The sequence below is a fragment of the Schistocerca americana genome, chromosome X (genome assembly GCF_021461395.2).
Source record: "Schistocerca americana isolate TAMUIC-IGC-003095 chromosome X, iqSchAmer2.1, whole genome shotgun sequence".
Taxonomy (NCBI): Eukaryota; Metazoa; Arthropoda; class Insecta; order Orthoptera; family Acrididae; genus Schistocerca; species Schistocerca americana.
This window is the reverse complement of record NC_060130.1, coordinates 465,044,195-465,065,924: the sequence shown is the minus strand read 5'-3', so window position 1 is coordinate 465,065,924 and position 21,730 is coordinate 465,044,195. Positions and strand designations below refer to the sequence as shown.

Genomic DNA, 21,730 nt, shown 5'->3' with positions numbered 1-21,730 from the left:
GACAACCAGGAGATCCAGGAAAAACCCGGGAACTTTTCCATCCGGGAGAAAACTGGGAATAACCCGGGAATTGTTTAGAATTCCGGGAATTTTTCATTGTTTTAGTTTTCAGTTAAATTTTTGTGATTTTGACTGGTAAGAACCAATACTCTAACAAAGGATATTATTTTCAAATAACTTCCGGGAATTCAGCCAGGTAACACTTTCAGCGACCGCCGATATTTTGGCGGGAGAACACCCCGCCATTTTCAAGGCAAACTGCAACGGACAGGCGGCGTACATGCAAATTTAATACCTCGGTTCTCGGACCCAAGCAGGAAAGATAACACACACATGTGCCGCCTGTCCGTTGCAGTTTGCCTTGAAAATGGCGGGGTGTTCTCCCGCTGAAATATCGGCGGTCGCTGAAAGGAGAAACTCAGGTCTCACAAAGGATATTATTGTATCCTGCTACTGCAGAATGATACTGCAGCAACAAAACATGAACGGGAGGGGGGGAACGAAAATAAAACTTAAGTTGCAAAGGAAATGTGCTGTATACAACAACATAACAGTGCTCATACAAGCGTCTGCCAAATTAGATTTGTTTGAGCAGTTGCGGGCGGGCCCTTGTGCATGCGCAGTTCGAGTCACGTATGAGTAGTACCATCCCCCACTTCTGGTTACGGAAGTGTGGCTGGGCACCACTACTTAATATTGCCCCGGTTCGGAACTATCTTAGATCCGGGGCTGATGCACAGAGCAGTCAGAGTTGTTGTGGGGAGGTGGGTCGTCTCCACGTGACCTGTGTTTACGTTAAGTGATTTTGTTGTTTCCTCTTCATTTATTGCTCTCACGTTAAATGATAACAAAATGGATTTTTGTGGCCGGGAGCTATCAAATGAATTAAAATATGTTCACATAATTACGGCAGGCTAAACATGTTAATAGTTTCAGATTTTATTTCCACCTTTGACAGTCCAGCATTAATTGCCTTACAGAACAGTGAAGTTAATTTTGCTGGTTTGCTAAAGAGATTTGGCTTTTATTAATCCTTTCTACTGAGGCAGTCAATTTATTTGAAACGAAGTGTTTAATTTCACACTATTGGCTAGTTTCAACTGTACGCTGCATTTCAAGTGCACGTATGGCATTATGCTATAATAAAGAACCAAACATGAGTATTGGTACTCCAAGAAAATTTACATACGGATGTGCGTTTTAAACCGAATTATGTACTTTAGTATTGTTCGCGAAATCCCAATGCTCTTGATGTATCCTTTAATGTCTTGTTTCTTTTATGACATAATGTATGATCTTTTAATGTTTTACATGTACGAACATATGGGCTTCCTGCGTCATCGTAGCCGCGCAAGCCCAGTGACGCCAGTTATCTGGCGCTTTCTTGCAACTGCTGAAACAAACCTATTTCTAACAGGTCGCGGGAAAATATTGCGAATGGTGGTTTGAAAAGCCTTACATTCAAAGCAGATTTCCTTTTACGCAAGATGAATTATGTGCGAGAAGGTACGATGAATTTCTTAAATCACAAAGCGTTTGACTCTCATTTAAAAATCAGTTCTTTGAGGACGACCATTTAGAAGTATTTCGAGCCCAGAAGATGAGACATTTGCATCGTTATTAAAAATTTTACTGGCACATTTGTGTGTGTATCTTAAAGTGCAACACATGCAAAAAAGATCAACATTATATGTGAAATCTTGGCTTCTCTTCCAACTTATTAACCTTCGAGACCAATATTATATGTGAATGCTATGTATATTAATTTAAGCCATTAACTTTTCTTATTTGTGTATTCGCGCTACTTAAGAGTGATCTTGCTATTGGCTGACTACATCACGTGTCCTATTGCTGTCATCAGTTGGCGAGATGACGCTTACAAAAGCGCATCGCAATTTCAGTGCTTCGCAAAGTGACATGCGTTATCTGGTGGAATTCAAATTTATACCTTCGTAATACGAAAATATGCATCGTACATGTTGCTGCACGTCAAAGGTCTTCCAAACATGTTTTTCCCCCTGAGTTTCATTTTCTAAAGTGCTGGGAAATTCTACGTCAGTATATAAAACCATAAACATTCAAAGGATTGATGACTTTTACAGTGCCAAGGAAGAGTATACTGTCACTTAACACGGAAAAAGTGTACTTTCATCTGGGAGAAAGTGTATTTTTAACTGGGAAGTCCAGGAAATATCCGGGAATTTTTTTTCCTTGTCCACATATACACCCTGTACAGAGACTGTGGTCTAATACGGGCTGTACCATGCAGCCACATTTATAGTGTGTGTTGAAGCTTCTATATGCTGTAGCATGTTCTGTCACATACACTCAAATGCATCCAAACACTGTCAAGTCAGCATGAATACACTGCTCCAGTGTCTTCACATCTGGAATGGCCTGTGCATACATGATACTTCAGAGGTGGCCCATTAACCAGAAATTGCACAGGTTGAGATCCGGTGAATGAGCAGGCCATGCAACTGGACTCCCTTGTCCGATCCATTGACCAGGGAAAACACGATTGAGATGCATCTGAACATCAATGGTGAAGTGGGCTGGAGCACCATCATGTAGCAGCCACATAACTCTTCAAATCATCAATGGTGCTTCTTCCATTAGGGGAGGCAAGGTCACCCACAAGAAACACTGATAGTTCTGGTCTGTTATGCGACATGGAAGGAAGACTAGTCCCAGTATACGGTTGCCAATTATTCTGGTCCACACATTCCGGCTGCACTGATGCTGATGATTCGCTGTCACCATACTATGGGTCTTATGCATACTATCCCACAGATGCCTGTTATGAAAGTTAAAGATACCATTCTGCATAAAGGTGGCCTCATCTGTGAATAGGATGGATGACACAAGTCCCAGAATTGTGGTTGCCTGGTGAAGAAACCAGTGACAAAACAGCTGCCGATGTGGAAGGTCTGTCGCTAGTGAGCCATGCACACACTGTCAGTGGTAAGGGTAGTAACAATTGTCGTGGAGAATGTTCCAAACAGTCGTCTGGCTTACCCTGTACTGGCGGGCCAGCTGCCTGGTACTGATGTGGAGGTCATCTTCCACAGTGTTAATCACATTTTCCTCAAAGTCTGGTGTCCGAACATTTTGTGTACGTCCTTCATTAGTTGCTGCTTCCTGAAATGACCCTGTCTCAGCCAAACGACGGAACAATGTTGCAAACAGTGAATGCTGCGGTTGTTGTCGGCAGGGATAGGTCTCTGATACAGCCTTGCTGGTGGCTGCCCATTGCCACCTGCCTTTCCTTAAGTAAAAACCACATTGGCAAGCTCTTGATTTGAATACGGAACCATTGTGTACAACTCTGTATCACATCCACTACAAGGTGAGTTGGCAAGAGGAGTGAATTGGACACAACACTACCAATTACTACGGCAGGAGGGTGCTCTAGGGCATGATGTATGGGGAATAGTATCGCCCTCTAGGAGGAAACAATGCATACTGTAACTGTGGCTGCATGGTACAGCGCATTTTAGACCACCATATCTGTAACAAAGTATGATTGAATAAATGGTCTCTAGCATGGAAACCATATATTTTCTTACATAAGTTCATTACACCTTTTTTGTTTCATATCCTCTCATTGATCACTCCATAAAGTTTGTACACAGTGGAAAAAATCATCTTGTATAAGTCACTGTCACTTTCAATTTCGGCTGTGTCGGTACTTTGAGATTCAGTGTCAGCTAAGGCTGTGCAGGATGAGCTCTCGTGTCACACAGTCTCTGTATTAAAGGAATCATCACTAGAGGCGTTAGTATGTATTAGAATGTCATCAGCTACAATTTTCATTACACCGTCATGCCTCTTATAATTGGGTAGCACATTTTGCACTTTCCTGCAGTACCCTTTCCAGTCATTTGGAGTGACAGAGTTGAGGGCATTGTCTGTAAATTTCTTGAGATTGGCTGCAGACATGCCGTCAGAGCGTTGTGCTCCCTCACGCTAGTTCACTTGCATTCAGATTGTAATTGTCGGACAACAAGCGAATCACAGTGTGGCCTACACTCTTAGCTAGTTTGTCTGTTACATACATATTTTCACTTAGTTAATTTGCCTGCACCAGAGCTTACAGCTCAACCTTTGTCATGCTGTTATTGCACTCCTTTTTTTTCCCCACCCATTCTACCATTGCCACCCTTGGGCAGTATTTTGATGGTGTTTCGTCCACCTGCCAGCAGTGATACAATGCATTGTCCATAACAATGAGAGAATTTTGTGTAAGATTTAGGAGCATGATCTCTGAAAACCATGTCTCAAAATTCTCAGAGATCATTTGGCTATGATAATCTCCTTGTGTCGATTTTGTGCAGGACTTAAGCTCCACTTGCTTCACAAAGCCAGTTTTTGAACCAACACTTGCACCATCATCCTTCTGGACGCTCTTCCCCATGACCTAACACCCAATACATCTCGTGGTCTCTGCTAACATCTGCTACACGTGAGATTGCTGTCAATCCATGCCTCATAAAGATAAAAAAAATGTTTTGTTGAGGTTCCCTAATGCTCCTGCTATGTACAAGGACATGAGACCTCCAAAGAACAATGCCACCATGGTCTAGCAAATATACAGCTGTACTTGTGTACAGTACAAATTAGAATTAAAATGGACCTTTCCTTTCCTGGAGTACTAGATGATTCACCTGGATGAGAGCTTGCAAACTATCTAATCCTGTCTATGGTTCATACAGTTTTTACAGCTCTCTTATGGGCCTGAATGATAGGTTGTAGGAATTTTTTGCTTTCCTTTTCCACCTCACAGCACTTCAACATATTATGCACCATTTTACAGGCACCAATTTGTACTACGGATCTCCCTTTCCTTTTTAGAGGTTGCAGGAGTCATACTCAAACCTCATGATGGGCTTGGAGTAGTGTCTTCGCTCATTTCAAAATAAGAGATGAGCAATAAGCAATGCACAACACAAAGCAAAACAAAATGGAGAATACACAAGGCATTTGGTAATTGTTGGCAGTGCTGGAAAAGTGGTGGGACAGACCCAACATCTACTGGTAACATCAGCACCCATAGATCACAATACCCCCACCTAAAACTGCCACAATACAGTGTCTAAACAATATTACCATCGGTATTAGATTTTTTTACTGACATGATAGGTATATTGGTTATGTAATTGTTTTAGGGAATTATAACAAACACACATGAATGCAATGAAGGTGTACATATAACTAAAGTAAGAGACTATTGAGAACTGTTGAACCATGAGTCTGACTTGTGTTGGTGTCGTTAATTCTGTATGCATATGTCGAACCAGGCTTGTCTCGTTTATGTGTGGTCCACATGAAATAGCATGAGGCAGGATCATGTATGTTGTTTATGGTTCAATTTCTTTACCACGTGCCACACTCATGATTGTAGGCAAAGGGGACCGCCGTCATGGTCGGGGACGACGCTTGAACCCTATGCCCGCCCAAAATGGTAACGGCACTGCTAGCCAACTGGAAAATGATTCAAATCCAAATAGAGGTGTTTTGCAGGATATGCTTCCTGCAACCACCCTAGAAGGAAAACAAAGACAGAGGATGAGATGGTCAGATGAAGTTAATCGACACCTCATGTTCTGTTATTACCAAGCAACAAACCTAGGAACCAACACAACTGGATACAGATCACAAGTATACACAACATTTATTACCAGATACCCAGAATTAAAATTTTTAACAGAACGACGACTAGCTGATCAGATCCGTGTAATAATCAAAAATAACAGGATACCCCAGTCAGAATTAGAAAACATCAAACAACAAGTACAACAAATACTGGAACAAAATAATGTGCAATCAGAAGAAGAAGAGAATACAGTAATGGACTCAAACATCCCAGAGCAAACAAACAAAGAACAACACGCATCAATTAAACAATCAGAGGAAAACGAAATCTTAAGACAGCTACCAGAACAAGCACAAATAGAACACGAAGTGACACACATGTTAGATATAGAAGAAAAATTTCAGCTGACATATATAGAATACAAAGTCACAAATACAGACATTAGACCATTCTTGCATAGACCGCCAAATAACCCACAAGTCGAAATGACAATAAAAACTATCAACACAATCATACACAACAAAAGAAATGAAAACATAACTATGGAACTATACTAAATATACACACTAGGCAGAGATCAGAACCAACCAACACACAGAAGAAACCCACAAAACCAGCATGGCAACACAGGCTACAGATCAGAATAGAAAAACTGAGAAAAGACATCGGACAGCTAACACAATTTCTAAGAAATGAAATGTCAGAAAAAAAACGAAAAAGGTTAGGTAAAATCTCACAACAAGAAGTGATAGAGCAATTAGATGAAAAGAAGCAGAAATTACAAGCATTGCCAAACGACTTAGAAGATACAAAAAAAAGTGAAAATAGAAGGAAACAAAACCAAACATTCAGCACAAACCAAAAGAAATTTTACCAGACAATAGATAACACACACATTAAAATAGACAATCCACCAAACATAACAGACATGGAACACTTCTGGAGCAACATATGGTCAAACCCGGTACAACATAACAGGCATGCGCGGTGGATACAAGCAGAAACAGATACATACAAGATGATGCCACAAATGCCTGAAGTGATAATTTTGCAACATGAAGTCACCCAAGCAATTAATTCTACTCCCAATTGGAAAGCCCCTGGAAAAGATAAAATAGCAAATTTCTGGCTAAAGAAATTCACCTCAACACATTCACATCTAACTAAATTATTTAACAGTTACATTGCAGACCCATACACATTCCCTGATACACTTACACATGGAATAACTTATCTGAAACCTAAAGATCAAGCAGACACAGCAAACCCAGCTAAATATCGCCCCATAACATGCCTACCAACAATATACAAAATATTAACTTCAGTCATTACACAGAAGTTAATGACACATACAACACAGAACAAAATCATAAATGAAGAACAAAAAGTCTGTTGCAAAGGAGCACGAGGATGTAAAGAGCAACTGATAATAGATGCAGAGGTGACATATCAAGCTAAAACTAAACAAAGGTCGCTACACTATGCATACATTGATTACCAAAAAGCTTTTGATAGTGTATCCCACTCATGGTTACTACAAATATTGGAAATATACAAAGTAGATCCTAAATTGATACAGTTCCTAAACATAGTAATGAAAAATTGGAAAACCACACTTAATATCCAAACAAATTCAAATAACATCACATCACAGCCAATACAGATTAAGCGTGGAATATACCAAGGAGACTCATTAAGTCCTTTCTGGTTCTGCCTTGCTCTGAACCCACTATCCAACATGCTAAATAATACAAATTATGGATACAATATTACTGGAACATACCAACACAAAATCACACATTTGCTATACATGGATGATCTAAAACTACTGGCAGCAACAAATCAACAACTCAACCAATTACTAAAGATAACATTAGTATTCAGCAATGATATAAATATGGCTTTTGGAACAGACAAATGTAAGAAAAATAGCATAGTCAAGGGAAAACACACTAAACAAGAAGATTACATATTGGATAACCACAGCGACTGCATAGAAGCGATGGAAAAAACAGATGCCTATAAATATCTAGGATACAGACAAAAAATAGGAATAGATAATACAAATATTAAAGAAGAACTAAAAGAAAAATATAGACAAAGACTAACAAAAATACTGAAAACAGAATTGACAGCAAGAAACAAGACAAAAGCTATAAATGCTTATGCTATACCAATATTGACCTACTCATTTGGAATAGTGAAATGGAGTAACACAGACCTAGAAGCACTCAATACACTTACACGATCACAATGCCACAAATATAGAATACATCACATACATTCAGCAACAGAAAGATTCACATTAAGCAGAAAGGAAGGAGGAAGGGGATTTATTGACATAAAAAACCTACATTATGGACAGGTAGACAATTTAAGAAAATTCTTTCTAGAATGAGCAGAAACTAACAAAATGCACAAAGCAATCACTCATACAAATACATCGGCTACACCACTGCAATTTCGTAACCACTTCTACAACCCTTTAGATCACATAACATCAACAGATACAAAGAAAGTAAATTGGAAAAAGAAAACGCTACATGGCAAGCACCCGTATCATCTAACACAGCCACACTTCGATCAAGACGCATCCAACACATGGCTAAGAAAAGGCAATATATACAGTGAGACGGAAGGATTCATGATTGCATTACAGGATCAAACAATAAACACCAGATATTACACCAAGCATATTATTAAAGATCCCAATACCACAACAGATAAATGCAGACTTTGCAAACAACAAATAGAAACAATAGATCACATAACAAGTGAATGTACAATACTAGCAAATACAGAATACCCCAGAAGACATGACAATGTAGCAAAAATAATATGTCAACAACTTGGCATACAACATAAACTAATAAAACAACATGTTCCCACATACAAGTATGCACCACAAAATGTATTGGCGAATAATGAATACAAATTATACTGGAACAGAACCATAATAACAGATAAAACAACACCACATAACAAACCTGACATCATACTCACCAATAAAAAGAAGAAATCAACACAACTAATTGAAATATCCATACCCAATACAACAAATATACAGAAGAAAACAGGAGAAAAAATTGAAAAATACATCCAACTGGCTGAGGAAGTCAAGGACATGTGGCATCAGGATAAAGTTGACATTATACCAATTATACTATCAACTACAGGAGTCATACCACACAATATGCATCAGTACATCAATGCGATACAGCTACATCCAAACATATATACAACTACAGAAATCTGTAATTATTGATACATGTTCAATTACCCGAAAGTTCCTAAATGCAATGTAACATATACCGTACAGTTAAAAGGAAGTCACACTTGATCAAGGTCCGTGTCACTTTCCATTTTTAATCAGACCTAAGGTCTGAGAAAGGAAAGAAGAAGAAAATAATAATAATAATAATAATAATAATAATAATATACCGTACAGTTAAAAGGAAGTCATGCTTGATCAAGGTCCGCGTCACTTTCCATTTTTGACCAGCCATAACGTCTGAGAAAAGAAAGAATAATAATAATAATTATTATTATTATCCTAAATATTAATTGAAATTTTGTAACGTGAATTTGATACCTTTTTTTTATAGGAAGTGTAGGATTTTGAGATTTGGTTAAAAAAGCTAGTCAGACTTATGAGACTGGTGGTTTGCTTACAAATTTGATTTTCACAAATATTTATTTTTCCCAAAAGTTTGTGCCTGTGCTTTGGGCCATTACGGTTCTCAGTGCCTTATACGTATGTTCTGTACAACGAAGTTCCCATATAAATAGTGTGATGATTAATTATAATATTGAAACTGCTATATCCTGCTATTATAGCTGCACTCGTGAATGATAGCAGTCGAGTTCAGTCTTGTTCTGCGCACCTATGTCACACATTCTCTCACAGCCAATGAGCATTCAGCAGTGTTATGAGCACTCTGCTATGAATATAATGGCCAATGCGAGCATAAAACTTGATCATAGCAAGTTATTTACTGAATTTTAATTCTATTTGTTGATTGTTGTCATCACTGATGGTGGTGGAAAGTGACAAATTCTACGTAAGTAAGCAAGAGACATAATTTGCAGGATACATGCTTTCTTCAAGTGTAAAGCAAGTGTATGAACATACTGCAACTGTCACTTGGAACCAGCAACTGTATAATCGCCGCCCATGCCTCAACCTGTGCGAACTGCCACCATTCGTGAATCGGACTATAATGTGTGTGTGTGTGTGTGTGTGTGTGTGTGTGTGTGTGTGTGTGTGTGTGGGGGTGGGTGCGTGCACACAGATTGTAGTGTTGCTGTGCATGTGTACTTAAATCAATTGCCAACCATATCATCAGGGGCCAGCCACTAGACGCCACCCGTAGGAAGCTTGCGCACTGCATGGTCTCTGCCGTGCCACCTACTAGTGACTTGCACCTATGTATGCGCAAAGCAGTGCTGACTCACCCTCCAATCATGTGGTAACCGGGTAATATATGAAACCGATCCAAGTAACACAAATATGGCTTTATTCATAAACCTCTAAATAATAAGAGAAAAAAGCTTGTTGTTACTCCCCATATAACAAGACAAAAGAATCACACAGAAGGTGCAACATATGTGATGCACAGAACAACTGATGTGAACAGTACAAAATAAAAGAACATAGTGAGTGTCAGCTTCTCCACATGTATATAGACGTGAGTTCCTGGTAGGTGGCGTGGTGGAGACCGTGCTGTGTGCACGCTTCCTACACACAGCCTCTAGTGCCCCGCCCGCACTGATTAAATTGACAGTTGATTTAAGTAAACACGCTCGGCGGCACTACACTTCGTGCACTCATGCTCACACACACTAGTAGCAAGATACAATAAAAACTCGTCACAATGTTGTTATGATCTTAACATCTGTTTTGTTGCAGATCTCCAGGACAATACGGAGAAAATACTTCATCGAGGTTAATAGTTCCAAAACACATTCCAGTTCCAAGCATACCTCAAGATGGAAGTATGATATTTGAAATGCTGATGTTTATTTTCACGGTGGCCTCATCATTTTTACAGTTCCTCCACTTGTATCGAACAGTTTGGTGGCTGCCACAATCGCATACAAAGTATACTATGGTAAGTTTGAAATTGATCTCAGATTATACTAAATACATCATTAATTCCAGAAACATGTAGTGTGAGGAGATTCTTGTGGATACGGAACATATTAAAAATGCAATGTAGAATAACAGTTCATCCCTCAGATCCATATTGAAGACATTCTCCAGATTTTGGGAGGGGAGGGGGGGGGGGGGGAGGAGGAGGAGGAGGAGGAGGAGGAGGAGGAGGAGGAGGGTAATTTCCATTTACAGAGTGATACAGTAATAACATAATTTCTATGGTATTATGATCAAGTGTAAGTTTTGAATGCTTACTCATATTTATACATGGCACCGCACTTCGGAATGTGCAGAAGCCAAATGTTACATGACTTTCACATTGTGTATTATTTTATATACATCAATGGTTTTACAAGGAAAATTGTCAGTGGGTTTGCGGGAATTGGCCAACAGTAATATCTTCAGGTTCCTCTTAGGGTTGTTAACTAAACCCATTGACAAGGAAAGTCAATGGCCCTAAGTTGGAAAGCCATCTGAGACTACCTGTATTGATAGGAGTCTGTCATTTGCTCATCAGAGTTATATGCTCCTCTGCCTTTTCTGGTTGTACAAGTCTCTCCTCCTTCATGATAGGCCATAATTTTTTAATTTAATTACAAGATGTATCTTCTCATAATATATTTGCTTAGATGTCTGAATTAATTTTTCCGTATTCTGCTGTACGCCTTGTAATCAGCTATAATGTCAGCATTAAAGCTGTTCTTTGCTAAGAGAGAATCACATCTCCCCCTCCCCCACAAATTTATTCCTATCACTATGTCGTCGGTATAGCTGAACATTACAAAATCAGTGGTGACTATGTCGCTGGTGTAAAAGTTAAATAAAGGTGGGGCTAGAATTGAACCCTGTGGGAGACCGCTCTTTGTGGTATAGGATTTACTTGTTTTTTCTCCAGTGTTTAGCTTGCTTCTATAAATGATGTTAGGGCAAGAACTTCCTTGCAGCAACTTCAGTTTGCATGAAATCCTGCTTGGTGTTGAAGAGTTATGTCATCAATTATTGAATACATTAGGTTATATGGTAATCCTTCCAACATGTTGTAGCAAATCCTTAGTAGTGTGGTTAGTTAATAGCTCACTGGATCGTCTCTGGGTTTTTATGGCTTGAATATAGCAATAGTTTTTGCAATTTTAAATTGCTGAGGGATTTTTCTGATGTCCAGTATTTCATTGTAAAATTGTAGTAACCACTGTCATGCTTTCCTTCCTAGTTGTTTAATGAGCGTGAGACATATGCCATCTAGTCCAGCTGTTTTCCTGTTTTTGAGAGATTTGAATGCTATGTCATGTAATTGTCTTGGGCGCGAAGGAAGAGATTGGGATCTTCTGTTTTTTCCCCTCTTGTCGCTAAATTTTTTCTTTATTTCTTTTTCAAAAACTGAATCAAAATGGAAATTTCCTGTGGGTTTCTTTATGTGTAAGCCTACGTGGCTTGGCAAGGTGTTATGTCAAATTCTTGATTCAGGACAACTCTTGCTACACCTAGTTTCCACAGGAGGGACCATACTTTCCCACTGCTGTTAGTGAAATTTAGATTATCTATAGATTCTACCCATCTTTTCTTGTGTGATTCATTAGTAGATCGTAAGATCCTGTCTCCTGGGGCTTGGTTGTCCATTCTTCGATATTTTCTATGTGGACATCGACATCTGCATATACATCTAAACTCTGCAAACCACCATATGGTGTATGGCATAGGGTTCCCTGTACCACTACTAGTCATTTCCTTGATAAGAATGTTGTCTTCCCTTCAGTGATTCCCATTTGAGCTACTGAAGCATCACCATACTACTTGCATTTTGTTCTAACCTACTGGTAACAAATGTAGCAGCCTGCCTGCAAATTGCTTCAATATCTTTCTTTAATTCGATCTGGTGCGGATTCCAAACACTTGAGCAGTAATCAAGAATCGGTCGCACTAGTGTCCTATATCCTGTCTCCTTTATAGCTGAACCACACTCCCTGAAAATTTTTCCAATAAACCAGAGTCAACCATTCGCCTACCCTACTACAATCCTTACATGCTCATTCCATTTCATGTCACTTTGCAATATTATGGATGGGTATTTCATTGATGTGACTCTGTCAAGCAGCACGCTACTAGTGCTGCATTTGAACATAACGGGTTTGTTTTTCCTACTCGTCTACATTAAACTACATTTTTCTACACTTTGAGCTATTTCCCATCGATCACACCAACTAGAAATTTTGTCTGTATCATCCTACAGTCACTCAAACATGACACCCTCCTGTACACCACAGCACCATCAGCATATAGCCACAGATTGCTACTTATCCAGTCCGCGAGGTCCTTAATGTATGTAGAAAATAACAGCGGCTCTATCACAGTTCCTTGGAGCATTCCTGGTGATACCCTTGTCTCTGACGAACACTTGCTGTTGTGGGCAACATACTGAGTTATGTTACTTAAGAAGTATCTGAGCCACTCACATATCTGAGAACCTATCCCATATGCTTGGGCCGTCAACAGTCTGCAGTGGTGAACGGTGTCAAACACATTCCAGAAATCTTGGAATATGGAATCCACCTTTCCTCTTCAATCATGTGAGAAAGGGCAAGCCGAGTTTCACACAAACGATGATTTCTAAATCCATACTGATTTGTGGACAGAAGCTTAGTGTGTCAGAAATTTATTATATTTGAATTGAGAATTTTCAAGAATTCTGCAGCAAACCAACATTGAGGATATTGGTCTGCAAATACACTCCTGGAAATTGAAATAAGAACACTGTGAATTCATTGTCCCAGGAAGGGGAAACTTTATTGACACATTCCTGGGGTCAGATACATCACATGATCACACTGACAGAACCACAGGCACATAAACACAGGCAACAGAGCATGCACAATGTTGGCACTAGTACAGTGTATATCCACCTTTCGCAGCAATGCATGCTGCTATTCTCCCATGGAGACGATCGTAGAGATGCTGGATGTAGTCCTGTGGAACGGCTTGCCATGCCATTTCCACCTGGCGCCTCAGTTGGACCAGCGTTCGTGCTGGACGTGCAGACCGCGTGAGACGACGCTTCATCCAGTCCCAAACATGCTCAATGGGGGACAGATCCGGAGATCTTGCTGGCCAGGGTAGTTGACTTACACCTTCTAGAGCACGTTGGGTGGCACGGGATACATGCGGACGTGCATTGTCCTGTTGGAACAGCAAGTTCCCTTGCCGGTCTAGGAATGGTAGAACGATGGGTTCGATGACGGTTTGGATGTACCGTGCACTATTCAGTGTCCCCTCGACGATCACCAGTGGTGTACGGCCAGTGTAGGAGATCGCTCCCCACACCATGATGCCGGGTGTTGGCCCTGTGTGCCTCGGTCGTATGCAGTCCTGATTGTGGCGCTCACCTGCACGGCGCCAAACACGCATACGACCATCATTGGCACCAAGGCAGAAGCGACTCTCATCGCTGAAGACGACACGTCTCCATTCGTCCCTCCATTCACACCTGTCGCGACACCACTGGAGGCGGGCTGCACGATGTTGGGGCGTGAGCGGAAGACGGCCTAACGGTGTGAGGGACCGTAGCCCAGCTTCATGGAGACGGTTGCGAATGGTCCTCGCCGATACCCCAGGAGCAACAGTGTCCCTAATTTGCTGGGAAGTGGCGGTGCGGTCCCCTACGGCACTGCGTAGGATCCTACGGTCTTGGCGTGCATCCGTGCGTTGCTGCGGTCTGGTCCCAGGTCGACGGGCACGTGCACCTTCCGCCGACCACTGGCGACAACATCGATGTACTGTGGAGACCTCACGCCCCACGTGTTGAGCAATTCGACGGTACGTCCACCCGGCCTCCCGCATGCCCACTATACGCCCTCGCTCAAAGTCCGTCAACTGCACATACGGTTCACGTCCACGCTGTCGCGGCATGCTACCAGTGTTAAAGACTGCGATGGAGCTCCGTATGCCACGGCAAACTGGCTGACACTGACGGCGGCGGTGCACAAATGCTGCGCAGCTAGCGCCATTCGACGGCCAACACCGCGGTTCCTGGTGTGTTCGCTGTGCCGTGCGTGTGATCATTGCTTGTACAGCCCTCTCGCAGTGTCCGGAGCAAGTATGGTGGGTCTGACACACCGGTGTCGATGTGTTCTTTTTTCCATTTCCAGGAGTGTATGTGGGTCCACTCTTTTGGTCTTCTTATGTACAGAAGTCTCCAGGTGTATTTCAGTCACTTTGGACTTTTCGCTGGGTGAGAAATTCACAATAAATGCAGGCTAAGTATGGTGCCAGTGCCACAGAGTACTCTCTGGAAAACTGATTGGATCTCCATCTGGACCTGACAATTCATTTGTTTTGAACTCCTCTGGTGGGCCTATTTCTGTGTCCTCCATGCATGAGTCTGTATGGCACTCAAATGACAATATGTTTGTACGATCATCCTTTGTGACTGATTTCTTAATTGTGAAATTTAGAACTTCAGCTTTCCTTTTGCTGTCTTTCTATTGCCACCCCAGACTGGCTGATGATTGACTGGATAGAAGCCTCTGACCCACTTCGTGAATTCTTTTATGACCAGAATTTTCTTGGGTTCTCGGCAAGGTCTTTTGCTAAGGTTTGACATCAGTATATGTTATATGCTTTGTGCCTTGATCTATGCACAGACACAAAAATTTTGACATACTTTTGCCTGTTGACATTTATATGTTGTTTCCTGAAATGAGAGTGTAACAATCTCTGTATGCTCAGCATTTTCCAGTTTTGATTCTTAAACCACGGGGGTCTTTTCCTTGCTTAATTCACTTGGTTGGCAAATAAATCTCCAGAGCACGATTTACAATCAGTTTAAACTTTGCTCATAATTCCTCTATGTCCTTCATATTGTAACTAAATGATGTCCATTCATTGTCTAAGTGGGATGCTAACAACTGTTTATCTGCTTTTCCTAGAAGGTCATGCCTGTTACTGTTCATAGCTACAAGGTTTAAAATATTTCCATTGTGTATGGATTGTATAACTAGTTGTTCAAGACAGTTTCCAGAAAATGTTTCAAAAGTCTTTTAGAAGACTGTCTTGTCTGTAACATCTGCAATGAATCTATAAATGTTCCAGTATACTCAGTAGATTAAAGTTGCATCCAGCTAACACTGTATGATCTGGGTATTTTTGTGAGACTGAGCGTTGACTTTCCTTGAATGATCATTCAACGTTTACGGTGGAATTGGGTGACTAGTAAAAACATACTATTATTAACCTGAGTTGACCTAGGCCTGCTACTCATGTCCAGATAACTTAACAGTCAGACTCAATTTCAATCTCAATGGACAGAATATTTTTGTTGACAACAATGAATCGTTCTCCACCTATGGTGTCTAACCTTTCTTTTGGATAAATGTTTCATGGCTCGTTAAATATTTTGGAGCTTTCTACTTCGGGTTTTAGACAGCTCTTGGTTCAGAGAATAATTTGAGCATGACAACTCTTCTGATGAGCAGTAAATTAGGAACTTTCTTACAAATCCTTTGACAGCTTACTGTTAAAATTTTGACAGTTAAAGTGGCATTACCTTGTATGTGGTCTGTTTTTTTTCCCCATGTGTATCAATTGACAAGCATTCATCAGAGGACCTCAAACTACCACCTAGCCTACAAAACACCCACATGCACTTCACAATTACTCTGCAACCCGAGTAGCTGCTTCCTTTTTGTAGTCCACCTGTGACCTGTCAAGGGGAGTCCTACAATCCTCCACCCCATAACTGAGGCCTAGAAATCTGCAGCCAAGACAGTCACAGAATCAGCATAGCTTTTGGTTAAGACCCTCAACTCAGCTCCAAGCCAAGGACTCCAATCAACACTGAGAATGATCCTCTAGCTCTGCTTGCACACCACATGTGAGGGCAGCAGCCTTCACCACTTCCGCCTGCGCCCATACAAATTGAGTCTTCCCAGCCCTGGATACTATTTCCCTAAGGGGTTCCATGTCACACTTGATGTTAGAGCTCCCAATAACTAGAAAACTGCCACTACCCACTTACTCCACTGCCCCCCCCCCTCCCCCCTCCTGCAAGCCTGCTGAGACCCTACTGAAGAAGTGACCACCTGTCCTCCTCGCAAGGTGAAGAATGGGCGAGGCCAGACGACCAGCCTCCACATTGACTTTCTGTCTTGAACTATGCAGATGTGTTACAACCCCACCACTCACCCTGTGGTGAGTGCAGATTCTCTGGAACGACCATGGTGCAAGGTGCCTCTATAGCAGAGCCTGTGGGGGAAACAAGTGACACCTGAGGTGAGCCACACAATGTGTTAGATGCTCCGCCACCTCTAGGCAGTATCCTGCAGACAGCTGACAATGACCATCAGCATATTCGGCTGCTCGTGAACTGCAGCCTGCTCCTCCTGCGTCTGCACACACCGCATGCACCTGCCCCCAAACCTGCACCTTCTGCCGTGTGCCTGCTTGGACCCTGCTAAAGGAGTGACAACTTGTCTGTTCACGAGATGAATGGCTGAGGCAAGACAGCCAGCATCCACATTAACTTTCTGTCTCGAGCAATGCGAATATGTTACTTACTACTCCACCACTCACCCTGCGGTGAGTGTCGATCTTCCATGACAGACGAGCTGCAAGGTACCCTGCCAACAGAGCCTTTGGAGGAAACGAGTGACACCGGAGGTTCCCCATGTGTTGCCCTAAATGCTCTGCCACCGCTAGGCCCAGAGGCAGCAGTCTGCAGACGGCTAACAGTGGCCGTAAGTGTCTTGGGCTGATTACAAACTGCAGCCTGTTCCTCTTGAGTCCGCACATGCCATATGCACCCCCTGTCCATTCTAATACTACTTGCTTAAGAATTAAACTATGAAAACAAAAAGAAAAGCTAAATATGTGAATTGCTAGGCTCCCAGTGCTCCACCAACAAAGGCTGACAACTGACAAATGCTGCTTGAGAAACATAACACTGGTAAAAAGTATCTTGAGACATATTAGTGGATGTTAAGATGGGATATGTCCACCCTTCACCTTTATGATGGCTCAAATTCTGTTATGACACTTTAAATGATGTGTCTGATTGTCTGTGGAGGAATGGCATCCCATTCTTCCTCAAAAGCCAAAACCAGAGAAGTTAGTGATGTTGGATGATGAGGTCTGGAGTGAAGTCGACGTTCTAACTTATCGCAAAGGTGTTCCATTGGGTTCACGTTGAGACTGTGTGCAGGCCAGTTCATCTCATTAATGTTATTGTCCAGAAACCATTGCCTCACGGAGACTGTTTTATGACAGGGTGCGTTGAGTCATGCTCATACAGTAAGTCAACACCTCTGACCTGTTTCTCTACTGTATGCTGTACACAGTGCCGTAAAATGTGTTCGTATCCTTCTGCACATAGCATTTTCTTAAGCACAATAAAGGGACCACACCCTAACCACAAAAAACGGGTCCTTACCATAACACAACCACCTCCGTACTTCACTATTGACTATAAACCTAATGGTGGATAATGTTCTCCATGCATTTGCCAACCCAAAGCTTTCCATCAGATTGCCACAAGGTACAGTGCGATTCATCATTCCAACTCCATTGTTTCCAGTCATCCACTGTCCAGTGGCAGCACACTTTATGCCAGGATATGTGTCATTTAGCATTGACTACAGAAATGAGAGGCTTTTGAGAACTCCTCAATCATTGGGCCCCATTCATTTTACTCCTCATGCACAGTCATTATGCTAGCTGAACTGCTGGTTCCACTTTAAAATTTGAGTGCTTGTTTCCACAGATTTCATGCTATTTTTTACATCCACTCTCCACGATGCCATTGAGATACTCCAGTGGGCAGCAAGGTCATCAGATCTGCCACTTAATAGAACAAGTGTGAGAGCAGCTCGGACATCAGCTCCGTTCCAATGTCAGTATTCAGGATATCAATTAACAGTTAAAACAATAGTGGGCCACCTTGCCTCAGAGGATACAATGACTTCATGAAGTTATGTGTCTTCTTCTGGGTGCTTTAATTTTTATTTGGTGAAGCAGTGTACATGAAACAGTGGACATAGGCACCTTTGAAACAACAGTGGGTGTTGATTTAAAGACTTTATGAAATGATACTAAGAAACAAAGGTTAACAAGATTCAAAGCAGGCAAATTCACTGTGAATAAAATAATTTTGAATGTTAGTCTACAATGTTATAAAACACTAAAGCAACTAAATTGGGTATGTTTGAACTACTTTGCAGCGGTTGTCTTCTGGGCTGTTAACTGCTGGTTACTGTTGAATGTCTTGTTCCATATACTGTCTGTCTCGTTAAGCCGTTGGCACACGGATCGTGCATCCAAACGTTGAGCGTGCCGAGTTTCTGATGTAATAGCGTTGAATAGCACGCTCAGGAGCCTTTCCGAACGTGCAGAGCAATATCTGGCATGTCAGATATTAAGAGCGTGCATCTGAGCGTTGACCAATGAGATGGCACAACGCCACCTACGTCACAAGCACTCTGTCTCCCTTCGGTACAGAGCTGTGAAGCGCCATATTGGCATTCATTTCAAGCCTATATGTATATATGCCATTTCTGAGTACCAGCAAATTGAGAATCACTGGAAAACCCGTCGTTAACTGTGTGATTCATTCCAATGAAATAATGAGAAACATCATATTCGTGGCAAAATAATTATTGTAACTTGCGTATTATGAGAGTAGGCTATTTGAAGGCAGTGACACACTGATGATCCACCCAAAACGTATTGTTCTTGGCACAATTTGTTATAATTAAATTTCAATTAGTAACATAGCTACGATTAAGGTTTTCAGCAAGGGGTAACATGATATCATTAGCTACAAAAGCTCCGAAGTTCATTTAGTGTAATGAGTAGCGTCACTATCCTGTAATGAGATGTTACTTCGGGCGGTGGTTTGCGTCTTGATGCTTTCAAATTTTTTTCCTAACATTCCTGTTTTTATTGGGTTCTGGTATTTTATTATTAGTTTAATATAAATATATACTATAATATTTGATGTTATGTAAATATAAGTTCGCCTTTTTTTGAGGGGTGACTGTTCGATTGGCTTAATCTACAGGACAGCTTGCGCTGCTTGTATAAAAAAGATATTTTGCTCCTTTTTCTTTTACACTTTGTAATTCACATATTGCAAAGATTCTGCTACTGGGTAGGAACAGTGATCAAGTAAGACTGACCTTGGGGTTTTACTAAAATGTGGGAATGATGAAATAATGTTTATCTTGTGCAGAGAAGTGTTCCAAATTTGTAACGCACTATTTGTAATGGAACTTTTATAAGCCTGTGTCCTTATTGATTGGACATGATACTTTCCTTTTCGTAGACGATGGAGGAAATGTGAGTTTTAATAGAGCTAGCGTGGAAATTTTACGCACGCCCGTTGAGTAAACAGTGTGATTTACGAACTAGAAACATCCCTCAACTGCCGCTCGAGTGCATTGCGATCGCGTATACCACGTTGGGGCCCACATACCGTATGCACAAGTCGCATCGTTCCTGAGCGTTCAGCAGCACGTTGAACTTAGCACGCTCAACTTAACGTTCCACAGCACGGTCCGTGTGCCGACGGCTGTAATCTGGTGGCTACCAACATCACATATTTGGGATGTCTGTGGATGAGTTGAAGAGAGGTTGATGGCTGTACGGTAGGTTATTACCTGTACTGCTTTGGCAGGTGATTGATAGGCAATACTGAATATGCAGAATATTGCCTGCGCTACTCTAGTAAGTGATTGGTAAGCTACTCTCATAGGTGATTGGTAAGCAACAATAAATCAGCAGTTTGTACTCAGGGATGGTGTCTTCCTGCAGTGAAGTGTTGGAAGCTGCACGGCAGTTCTCGCATGACCACTGTTTATCCTGTTAAACCTGGGCCAAGTGGTGGTGCTGGCTGGCTAAAACACGGGGTCCACTGGACTGTAATTGCTTGTAGCCAGGTTGTAGATAACTTGTATCATCCTCTCTGTCCATGCTACTGGGGCATTTAATTGTTTAGATAGTCCTCTTATTTTCCACTGCAGCATCCATGGCTGCCGGGAAAGCATGTGAGGTTCTTGAAAATTAATAGAACAGCCAAGTTTCTGGTGGTGTTCAGCTACAGCTGCCCCAGTCATGTGTAATGTTAATGCTCTGACACATCAGTGCTAATGCATCTGCCAGTTTCACCAACATAGACTTCACCACATTCACATTGAAGTCTGTAGATGCCTGCCATGTGCAGAGGATCTGAGGGATCCTTTGTGTTCCTCAGCAGATCTCAGACTTTGCGTCTACTGTTGAATATGGATTTAGTTCCTTCTTGATGCAGAACCTTACCTGCGTAGTCACTGACACCTCTCTTATAAGGTAAGTAAGCAACAGGAAGAGTTTCATCTTTACCTTTGTCTTCATTGTGCCCCATAGCTCATTATGTTTCTGTTGCTATGTCCATTCACACAGACTGTTGTCTTGAGATTTTTCAGTTCAAGTTGTATGTGGTTAGCATCACTAATCCAGTGAGCTTGGGCTGTTAACATATGTAGCACAGTGTTCTTTTGTGCTTGAGGGTGGTGCAGCTCCATATGCAAGCACCTATTGGTGTGCTTTGGTTTCCTGTAGACTTTTATGTCCTAGTTTGCTGGTAGATGTTCTATACGCCTCCACATCCAGAAAAGGAATTGTTCTGTTATTATTAATTTCTAGTGTGAACTGTGTATTCTGATATAAGGTGTTGAGGTGTTGGTAATATCTGTGTAGTTCTGCTTCCCCATGTGGGCATTGTGACAAATATATCATCCACACACCTCATCCAGCAGTGTGGGCACAGCAACGTGGAATGTATCTCTGTCTGAAAGCTTCTATGAACGTTTTAGCAGCTACAGGTGAAAGGAGGGAGCCCATTGCCATTCCATCTGTCTGCTCATAAAATTTGTTGTGTCAAATAAATATGTTTATCACAAGCACAAGTTCACCAGGTCGGAGATGTCTGGTGATATTTGCTCCTGTGGGATGTTTAC

The 21,730-nt window shown here is 41.5% G+C and overlaps 1 protein-coding gene across 3 annotated transcripts in view; it reads left to right on the top strand.

The window, feature by feature from the left end:
• Positions 1–21,730, top strand: part of LOC124556722 (transmembrane protein 39A) — a 200,405-nt gene that overhangs the window by 47,327 nt on the left and 131,348 nt on the right. For all 3 annotated transcript variants that reach the window (XM_047130716.1, XM_047130718.1, XM_047130717.1), the window contains exon 5: positions 10,506–10,707. In XM_047130716.1, coding sequence (XP_046986672.1) covers positions 10,506–10,707 — 202 coding nt within the window. The remainder of the gene's footprint in view (positions 1–10,505; positions 10,708–21,730) is intronic.